This window comes from Plectropomus leopardus, chromosome 15 (genome assembly GCF_026936395.1).
Source record: "Plectropomus leopardus strain MGB_pleo_1.0 chromosome 15, ASM2693639v1, whole genome shotgun sequence".
NCBI lineage: Eukaryota > Metazoa > Chordata > Actinopteri > Perciformes > Serranidae > Plectropomus > Plectropomus leopardus.
The window spans coordinates 1498000-1509112 of NC_142190.1; the positions used below are offsets into that span (position 1 = coordinate 1498000).

General features: G+C 40.1%; 2 protein-coding genes across 2 annotated transcripts in view; one reads left to right on the top strand and one right to left on the bottom strand.

Moving 5' to 3' along the window:
- LOC121938644 (glutamate receptor 1-like) overlaps nt 1-10153 on the bottom strand; it is a 148677-nt gene extending 138524 nt beyond the window's left edge. The window contains exons 1-2 of the mRNA XM_088088067.1: nt 10073-10153; nt 8865-8926 (exon numbers count right to left, since the gene is read on the bottom strand). The gene's annotated coding sequence lies outside the window, so the exon portion shown is untranslated. The remainder of the gene's footprint in view (nt 1-8864; nt 8927-10072) is intronic.
- Nucleotides 410-3056, top strand: LOC121952992 (complement C1q-like protein 2). Its single transcript, XM_042499889.2, has 4 exons — nt 410-632; nt 763-834; nt 2256-2387; nt 2498-3056. The coding sequence occupies exons 1-4, from the start codon at nt 455-457 to the stop codon at nt 2779-2781; spliced, it is 666 nt and encodes a 221-aa protein (XP_042355823.1). The 5' UTR covers nt 410-454; the 3' UTR covers nt 2782-3056.
- Nucleotides 10154-11113: the final 960 nt, after the last annotated feature.

Genomic DNA, 11113 nt, shown 5'->3' on the forward strand with positions numbered 1-11113 from the left:
ATGGTCATCTTTCATCTGGGATAGCCCAGAATCACACACTGAATACCGGCATTAGACACTGTCCAACGGTCAAACAGGACATGACACATCTGCCCAATATGCACATGTGCGGCGTCAGTTGAGAACATGGTCGGATGAAGTCTGTCACGTCCCGAAATGAATCAGGATGGGGTCAGAGTGTAACAACGCTATATAAGGAGCAAGAGGACGCCTATAAGGAGGCTGAAATTCAGCATCAGTGGTTTGTTCCTCTTAGTGATGTTGAAACACTACGTTTTATAAAAATGCATTGTCAGTTTGTTTTGAGTTTTGGGGAATGAGGAAATCTTCAAGAACAATACAGCTCCTGTTTGTGACCCTGACCTTCACGCCTCATTTTGCCGCCGGCTACTACATAAAGCTCATGCAGGTTTACAGATGACACACTTCAACAGTTTAAGCTGCCAGAGTGAGAATGCGGATCACTGTGATTTCCCTGCTGCTGCTGCTGCTGGTCGGCTCCGTCTCCACGGATGAAAGTACCACAAACAAAGAGCCGTGTATGCAAGACATCCTCGCTATGCTGAGAGAGGTGAAGGCCATGTGTGCTCAGCAGAAGATGGAAATCAGTTCCTTGAAAAGAGAGAATGAAGGTAGAGTATTAATCAGGTAATGGCAGAGGTAACGCTTCTTTTGGAGTCCTTTTACAAGGGGATAGGAACATACGGAAGAAACTGATGGTGCAGTGAAATCAAACTCACGAGTTATTTCTCCTTTTTGCAGAACAAGCAGCAACGCTGAAAGAACTGGAGGAGCACAGGACTGAGATGGAGAAGCTGAAGCAACAGTTGCAGGGTATTTTGTTAAAATAAAAACAGCTTTGATCATTTCTATAAAAAATTAAAAATACATGCAATGTATATGATTATATATAGTATTTTTAAAGTATTCTAGTGCATGGAAGGTATTAATCACTTATGATGCAGCATAGATTCTTAGAAATGCATGAAAATGATTTCACTTTGCACGACTCCAACAATCAAACATTATGATAAAGCTTAAATTGTTATAAATGCATCAATAACACTTACTTGTAGTACTCTATGAGTCCTAACTGCAGGTAACTGTTGATTTGTGTATTGGTGAATATAGGTATTTATAATGCGTTATAAGCCTCAGTGGCCAACATCTCGTCCACTTGTCACTTTTACTCCTTTAAAACCTGAGCTTTTTGGCTGTATTTCATTAAAAAAAACATGGGAAGAAGGCAATGAGAAATTTAAAAAGAAATTACCCCCAAATCAGTAGGAAATTAGAAAAAAAGGTAAAAAAAAAAAAAAAAGAAAATTACCCAAAAATAATAAGAAAAAAAAACCAAAAACAAGTATTTTGATAGTATCTAATTATCTCACCCCTTGTCACCTTTTACATTTTTTTGCAGTTTGCAGGACATTTCTTACCAAATTGCTCATTTTTCCCCATATTTTTAGAGGTTAAATGCTTGTGAAAAGCATCTAAGTGCATCACAACAAAACTGATGTCGATCCAGGTGTAAAAGGGTTAATTTATCATACGTCAGATCTATAGTGTTTTATGACTGTTGATGTAGTGCATCAGTAAGCATTATGTGTGTTTATGAGTGCAGTCATGAGGCATTATGAATGCATTATAATTCACTATGAATGACCTCATAATGCATCACAGATGTGGTCTTCATAGAAAATGTGACCAAAAACAATGAATATTTTAATAATACATGTTCAACTGTTAAGTTAAATTTACGAGACTATCAATATTCTAACATGTAATTTCTTTTCAGTTTATTCCTTTAAGATCAGGACCTGACTAGAATGTTTGTGTTTGGGGAAAATGAATGTGACTTAGTGCTCGACTGATACGGGATTTTATGAGTCTGATAACAACTTAAGAGGGCGTAAAAGCGACGTCTCGACTTGAGGCAATCTCAGTCGAATGAGGAATCTCCGGCTGATGATTCCAGTCTAAGATTTTAGCGTGATTTTTATCTACAGAAACAGTGTTTGCTTGCTTAAGAAAACTGCAGTTACAATCTCTATTTGCAAGATAATTCGTTTTCAAACTCTAGAAAAGACGTGTTAAAATACTTGCAACCACCACAGTTTTCACCTTCTGTAAAGCTTTCGAACTGTCAAACATGGCTTTCAAATGTTCTTGTGAATTTTTTTTTCTGTTTTTTTTTAAACTCAAGACGATATTTGATTTAAAAAAACATGAACACTGCTCTCTCTCTCTCTCAGTCAAACAGGTGGCTTTCTCAGCCTCTCTGGTCGATTCACAAGACAAAACTTTCGGACCCTTTGACACACACATTCAGCTGATCTTCAGTCGTATCACCACAAACGTTGGACAAGCCTACAACCCGGAAACAGGTACCTAAATTCTGACATCTTAACTCTAAATTTGCTGATGTCAGTCTTGTTTACAGATGTTCTAAAACTTGAATTTTCCATTTAAAATGACAAAATCAAATGTCCATTAGGTATTTTCACTGCACCGGTGAGAGGAGTCTACAACTTTGAGTGGAGCGTGGGTGCACGTGGAGATAATGCTCATGCTACAGCGGCTGCGCTGTTCAGGAACTCCGAGCACATTTTTCTTGCGTGGGAGAAACAAGGTTCTCACTTTGGGTCTGCTTCCAATGCCGCTAACCTGTTTCTGGAGGCTGGAGATGCTGTATATTTGCATCTGCCGGGCAACGCAATAGTGTTTGACAGTAACAATCGCCATTCCACCTTCAGTGGTCATCTGATTTTCACCGTGTAAGACGGGAAGTTCCTTTTTTTCTTCCCGTCTGTTATTGTTTTATCGTTGTCTTGAACATTTCTGGCACGTAATAGATCTGAAAATGAAACTGTCTTGATTCACTGTGTAGTTGAAGCCAATGAGCAGTACAAAATTCACAGATAATAAAATTTTTAATCAGCATCCAACGGCATCATAAACAATGATTGCATCTTTTATCAGATTTTAAAGTGATTTCTTCCTTCTGATTCTGTTTTATATTCTAATTAAAGAATAAAAATATAATTACAATACGATCCCTGAGCATTTCTTATTATTTTAATTTCTACTTTAAAAATAGAGGAATGAACGAAGGAAATTAAATTGGTCTGAAAGACGTTTTGTGCAACAACATTATCGGTTAAACCAAGATTACTTCTGTAAGTCAGGCTTATTTTCAGAAAACGTATTTCCTGAAGAAGGTTTAAAATATATTTTAGGTGAATTTTCAATGGAAACCGATCCCTGCAGATCCCTTTACTGTTACACTTTAACTCAATTTGCAGTAAATGTCAAAAGTGTTACATTTTAACAAAGTCTACACTTTTTTTTGAAGGCAGATTTTAGCTAGATTTAACAAAACAGACGCAAGAATGGATAAGTGATTACTCTTATCATCCTTGAAGTATTTTGGTAGTTTATTTCTGCATCTATTGGCCTTATTTATTATAAAAAAATATGGGGAGAAGGCAATGAGCAACTTAACAATATGGATGTTCAAAACATTAGCAGGTTTATTAAAATGATGAAAAAAGTCATACTATAGTGAGTCGCAAAACGCCATACTGAAAAAAAAAAAACAGTTGTTCAAAATATTAAAAAAAGTCATAGTATACCATTCTGAAGAACATTATTATATTGATTGTGGTAAAAACGGTCCAAAAAGTCATCGTTCCAGATGTTGATAAAACTTATGGTACAGCATTTAAAGAAGTTTATAGCGTAGAATTTCAAAAGAACTAAACTTTGTGTAAAAACGTGTTTCCATTAGGTGTATTTTATAGTTGAAATTTGAATTTGCATGATATGAGGGTTAATGAAAACACACCTACAATGTTGAATGCAGCAGTGGAAGAAGTGCTCAGATGTATTACTTTACCACAAGGTCCTGCATTCAAAATTGTAGATTAAATCAGCTGCTACCTGAAAAAACATGATTTTTTTTTTCAGGCTGTAATCGAGAACACGCAACAAACTCACACACACACGCAGCTGATGATTTGTATACTTTGTTAATATCGTCTGTAAGGAGAGCACAGGCTCAGCATCGTCTCCTGAAGATTCATTTTCCACAACACAGACTCTCGGTGGGAGTTACATATGTGTGTGTGCAGTGTACCGTATAAGCATGTTTCTCCATTAATGCTCTACTGATCCTGCTTGTTCAGAAATACATGGAAGGCTTTAGGATGATCAGTAACACACACACACACACACACACACACACACACACACACACACACACACACACACAGTATGAACATGGTAAAGGGTTGATTGCACGCTTTAAGCTCCATGACTGTGAATGTGTTCGGCTCACTGCTCTGGTTTCTGTATCTAAGCGCTTCAGCCCCCCACATCCTCTTCACTGTGACCAGTTTCACACTTCCATGTGGCTGCTGCAGCGTGGTCAAAGGTCACGGAGGAGCCACAAGCATCGCCGGCTGCAGCAGGAAGGAGGTTCAAGGGCGCTGACGCGAAGCTTTCGCCTCCATCCATGCAGCCAGCCGCTGTCCTTCCACTGTCTGATTGCCTGCTGTTCTCAGTATCAGTGTTCCCCTGCTGTCATTAACACTGATCTTTTGTCGTCAGCAGAGGAGTCTCACAAAGTGTCCAAACTAACCTGCTCAAATTCGTAAAAGCATCTTTTTCTCCCCTAAACCAGAGCTGTAAATACATGCAGAAAAAGTGAAGTCAGTTTTAATTTATAAAGCCCATTATCACAAATCACAATGAGCCTCAGATGGCTTTACAGTGTACGACATCCCTCTGTCCTTAGACCCTCACATCCAGTTAATTTACTTTCGTTTGCTTTGTATCTTTTTTTTTAATTGTTGAAGGTTTTTTTCTCGAGCAGATACACAATAACATCCTCCTCTTCCTCTCCATTTCCTTCATTGCCTCATTTCTCTGAAAGATAGAGAGAACCAGGAATCAGGAGGAGGAGGAGGAGGAGGAGGAGGGGTATGTTCTTGTTGTCAGCTGCCTGGCCCGAGGGCCTCGCAGCTGGGGGACACTTCTGCAGGGCCCGGGGCCCATCCTGGAGCTCCAGTAATGACCCAGTCTGTGTGCTGTGTGTATCCATTAGCAGGCAATGATATCAGCACAAGAGCTCCAAACCCTCCAACCATCCATCCATCCATCCATCCATCATCCATCCATCCATCCATCCATCATCCAACCATCCATCCATCCATCCATCATCCATCCATCCATCCATCCATCCATCCAACCATCCATCCATCCATCCATCCATCCATCCATCCGTATTCATCAGAATAAAAGCAATAAAACGTTTGGGACGTGGCGATGAGACATTTACTGACTTTATAATTTTATGAGGACCTGAATGCTCTGATAAACAGCTGATGTCCAAACGGGGTGTAACAGTACTGAACAATACTGAGGACCATGTGAATCTAACCCAGTCACCAGAATAAGACACATTTGCCAGAAATGTTGATGTGATACGTATGACACCACAGATATGTTACATCTGAGGACAGGGAGGGCGTGGTTGATGGGGAGACGCCTACCAAGCAGTCATGTTGACAAAATGCCAAAAAGAAAAGCCCTAAAAATGAAATGTAAAATCAAAACACCTGACTTCCTGCTCGCTTAAGGGCATGGCTCCAAGAGGCTTTTTCATAAATCTTGAGATTTTACACACACCTCCTAATTTTCATACCTATAGACATAATGTACGGTGCAGGCTGCTTTGTGGAAATATTCTAGGGGGCAGTACTGAGCCTCTTTGGAACAAAAAAGAAAAGCAAAAAAAGTCTCTAGACCCCAAACAGAGCTTCCTGTTTTTATGGCGAATTATGCGTCACTATGGCAACAGCGTTGGATGAAAACTCAAAAGCTTTGTTTCTGATTATAGTCAAGGTCTTACGACTATTCTGCGCAAATTTTGAAGTCGATCTGGTTAACCTACTAAAAGGAGAACATAAAAGTAAAAAAGGTCTCTGGAGTGAGCTATTTCACATGGTGTAGTACTTCCAGTAGCAGTTAGGTGGCAGCGGAGGGAGCACAAATTCCATGTCATATTGGTGTACATAATTTGTAGATTAAACCATGTAAATGTCATGTAAATCCAATGATAATTGTCTCTCAAGAGTTACTTGCTCTTGCCACTAGGTGGCCTTATTACGACTAGTGAATATTGTCATACGGATGTGTTCAGGGCATCAAACACAGGAAAACCGTAAAAGTTTTGCACTGACCTTTGATAACTTTTAATTATGAAGACGTTAGGACTGGACACACCCAATTTGAAGTCGATCAGATTAATCCTTTAGGACAAGTTTGCAAAAGTACCGGGCCCAAAATCCCCAAAAATCAGCACAAAATTAAAAAATGCCGACTTCCTGTCGGGTTCTGTAAATGTAAGTTAAACTGGGCATTGGGGCTACACGTTGGGGGGCACTGTGGAGCCATTTTGCCACGCCCATTTTGAAAACCACCAAAATACAAACGTCTTCGCCAGGCTGGACAAGCGTACCACTTTTCATGAGTTTTTGGGAATGTTGAGGCCTGCAAAAATGCGAGTCATTGGGGAGAAAATAATTATTCCTTGCATTCCAAGAGGTTCCTCGCACAGTTCATGCTTGGGCCCTAATAATAGTAACACCCCTGTTGCCTGTAGGTGGCGCTATGACCGTGATTCAAAATTTTACTGCGGATGTCTTCAGAAATGGACTGTCATCAAATGTCTGAAATTTTGTGAAGACCTGACCATCTGGTGTCGAATTACAACAACTTCCAATATCATGTCGAAACATCAAAATTCACCACACTGACACGGGAATGCTGTTCGACGAAAACTCACAATCTTCACAATAAAGCATCAACGAGGTCTTATGGCTCTTTTGCCAAAATTTGAGATGAACCTGTTCAAGTTTGCAGGAGCAGGAAACAGGAAAAGAACAAATGTTTAATATCTGTAGTTTGCAGAACAAAGGTCACAGTGACCCTGAAAACGAATCAGTATTTCACTGAGTGTGTACGTCGCCTGCTGCACTTTTTGTGATAAAAGCAATATTTCTGGCTCTGCTGCATCGATTTTTTTTTTTTAGGTGAGTCTGAGTGTTGTAGGAGTGTGACGTTAAATAGGATGGCTCCTAAACATCAAACATACTTTTTGATGTTTTTTTTTTTTCTCAGAGTCCTGGCTCATATTCAGCCTCGTTTTCTCTGATCAGCCCGTCCAAGATTTTCCGTCTGTTCTCCCTCTTCATCTCTAACCTCCTCTCCTCCACTCTCAGGCCCACAAAACACAAACCCAGCGCGCTCAGCGGGGAGCGTTAGTCACGAGACCGTCCCATTAATATCTGAGAGAAATGGCTAACGAGGGTTAATAAGCCACGCAGCAGGACTGACAGGTGTGTGTGTGTGTGTGTGTGTGTGTGTGTGTGTGTGTGTTTGGAGATGCATGAATGAGGAAAGCGAAGGATGAAGAGGAGGAGGAGGGGAAAAGGTCAGTGAAATGCAGTTAAAGTAGTTAGTAACGATTAGACGTTACGGGATGAACAGACGTGAGCGATTAGGCTCGACGCGAGTAAAACTGATTTTCACACTCAGGTGCTCTTCGTTAGTTGCCATGGCAACTCTGGAGGCAATCAGAAAGCTTTAGTGATCTTTTTTTTGTTATTGTTGAACACTGCAATCAAAGCGGGGCAATTAGAAGAGATTATTCTGATTAAATGACACCAGATTACATTAGAGAAAACAAGACGAGGTGAGATTAGATTGGACGGCACAGTGAAGCAGTATAAAAGAAGTGGAAAATACATTAGATTTCGGATTAAAAAAGACTGAATTAACCTTCAGGGTCCTCTTTAAGATTACACATTCCTGTACTACTCTGCACACAAAATCTGCTTTTCAAAATCAAGCAATAAAAATATATGCATTAATATTATTTTCTTGGTTCATTTAATTTAACACAATCAGTCCTAATCATAAATATCAAATATTCATTATTTTTGGGGGATTTTTACCCTTTAAATGCCAGGTTATTGTCATTGTCACTACGTTTTTTAGATGAATAATAATAATACTGTTATCAGTGTTAGGATACTCGCCTGGCTGCTTTAGACTTCAGAGTTTGCTTGCTTGCGGCAGCTAATAGATTCATATACTAAAGTCTGCAAAAGTAAATGACAGCGACTAGGAACAAAATAACCAAATACATATTTTTTTACCATCAATTGTTGACACTGTTTCAAAGCTTTCCGCCATTTCTGCTGCTCTGAAACATCGATATATATACGATATTTCCGAGGAGCCCATGAAGGCAGTCTAAGACTTTTAGTTTTCTGTGCCTCAAATCTAGAAAATAACAGTCTGACCTTTGTTTTCTCTGCCTTTCTCCATTTTCTTCCTCTCACCTTTCTGCTTCTTCTCTCTTTTATTCTTTTTCCTTCTCCTCTCCGCCTTCTCTCTTTGTTTATTTCTGCTCTCAATCACCGCTCCCCTGAGCTCCCATGATGCACCTCTGCACAGTCCCACCTGTCCAGAGGCCATTTCACATTCAACATTCCCCGCTGTTTACAATCGTTCACACACATATAACACTCACACACGCGCCGATTACAGTCAGTGAGTGAGCGAGTGTGTGTGTGTGTGTGTGTGTGTGTGTGTGTGTGTGAGTGAGTGTGTGTGTGTGTGTGTGTGTGTGTGTGTGTGTGTGTGTGTGTGTGTGTGTGTGTGTGTGTGTTACGAGGTTGAGATGACAGCACGTTCGTATGAAAAAGCTTTTCTTCCAGATGGTGTGTGTGTGTGTGTGTGTGTGTGTGTGTGTGTGTGTGTGTGTGTGTGTGTGTGTGTGTGTGTGTGTGTACCTCGGAGCCAAGTGGAGCTCTTAGCTGGAACAGCAGTGTCAGCATCCCTTGAAGCAGTTCACCTGCAGACACACACACAAAATACACACCTGTCAGGAGTGGCTACTTACACACACATACACACACACACACACACACACACACATACACACACATATACAGAGAAACAAAGAATGCACTAGTACAGCTGGTGCCCCCTACAGGCTGCAGAGTTCATCACAGCCACAATATTTAAGTGCTGGAAAGAAAACCAAATCTTAATTTATGAAGCTGCAGGGAACAAACATGAGCAGAAGACTCCACAGCTTCTCAGCGAGCCTGTACGTAAACACTAACATGCTTACAATGACAGTGCTAACATGCTGATAACACCATCTATGAAGTCATTGTCTATAATGCATTATAACACAATATGAACATCCTTATAATGCATCTTAATGCCTCTACTGTGCTGTATAATAATAGATATAAGCACTCAGGGTTATTTGTAATGCTTTATAAAATAATCATAACTCACTATGACACCAATGTCTATGATGAATTATGAACATACTTATGATGTGTTATATTGTGCATAATTATAAGCATTTATAAATATTTAGAAAGAACACCTCAGAGTGACTGAATGGGAGTGCTGGTTAGGAAGAAACCACAGCTGTGGCATAAGAGAGTACAACACATGAGTGTCACTGATATACAGTTATACACATATTATTTAATTCTTTTGACTATATGCACATTATAAGTCTGTTCATAATTCATTATAGACATTGACATCACAGTGACTTATGATTATTTTTATAAAGCATTAAAGACAACCATGGGTTAGGGTTAGGGTTATACAGCACTATAGAGGCATCACAATGCATTATAAGTATGTACATAATGCTTTATAATGCATTGTAGACATGGGCTTCATAGAAAGTGTTAATTTTCATCTTCAGACAGGGTGACGCACATCCTGTATGACAGCACACAGTCTTATTTCTCCTGCAGTTGAAACGTTAACGACTGACTATACCGACTGTTGGAACCATCCACTGAAATTTTTGTTTTTTCTTTAATTATTCTGTGGTACGGTGGGAAGTGTTAGATTGAATTAATAGTTTTGATGCAGCGCTGTGTGTTGACACTTTCCGGGGATTATCCTTCTGTTAACATTAACGATTTAATCTTAATCCAATTACACCAACAGGGTGTAAACTCACCTCATCACTCATCCTCTTCCTTCTCTCCACTTTTTTCTTCTACTGTAATATTTCCTGCTGCCTCCTGTCACTTTGTATCCTCCTCTTCCTCCTCCTCCTCCTCCTCCTCCTCCTCCTCCTGTGGAAGTGACAGTGAAACAGCAGCTATATTAAGCACCGTTCAGGAGCGCTGACTGTTGCGTTATTGTTCACCGGGTAATAACAGCTGTCATCTGTGAGGACACAGCAGTGGAAAACGTTCAAAAATCCTTTCACGGCTGCCAACTTCACTGTTAACCTACATTGGTGAAGAAGAAATGAGATGGGAAGGTAAGGACAAATGAAGAGGAGCAGATTTAAAGTATTACGCAGCTAAACACATATTTACAGACAAAGCTCAAACAGTCGTACGCAGCCCGCTGTCACACGGTCTGACAGTGAAGGTCCGCCGAAGACGCTGCACTTTGAGAAGCTCTCCAGTTTTAGCTCTAACCTGATTTCACAAATGTTTGTATAAGCAGGAAATCAGCTTTCATTTTGCAGATTAAGTGAATAAATATAACCCCAGATTAGCAGTGGAGAAACCTAATTACTTAAATGGGATTCTAACAGGTTTTTATTTGCATGACAAATTCCCAGGACACGCAGGGAATGTGCCAGGAAATTAGGACTTGTGAGGGATTTATTTAAACGCTTCACAAGTGTTTGAGACTAACTGGACCCGCAGAGATTCAGTTGGATTTGGTCCCATTTACCAGATGAAAATGTTTAAACACCAAATACGCTACATTTCAAAAGCATCATATCAGTGGAGGGGAGGGGGGGTGGATGGTGTGACACCAAAGAAAGACAGCTGGTAAGCTGCTGACCTCTGCAGAGCACTGTTCAAGACCAGCACACAGCAAAACTGGCTGTACTTTTGCAGAAATCTGCTGAATTTCCAGCTGCAATTATGGCACCAAAACTGGCTGATTTATAGCAAGACAGAGCCTGAATATCCAGCCTGTTCTCATTTTGAAGCCATCAAACCCCCCTGCTTTTGCGGTGCTTTTAATAATAATA

Coding starts and splice junctions, on each gene's coding strand:
- LOC121952992 (XM_042499889.2), top strand. CDS start 455: ATGCGGATCACTGTGATTTCCCTGCTGCTGCTGCTGCTGGTCGGCTCC. Junction 835..2,255: donor GCTGAAGCAACAGTTGCAGG/GTATTTTGTTAA, acceptor TCTCTCTCTCAG/TCAAACAGGTGGCTTTCTCA. Junction 2,388..2,497: donor AGCCTACAACCCGGAAACAG/GTACCTAAATTC, acceptor AATGTCCATTAG/GTATTTTCACTGCACCGGTG.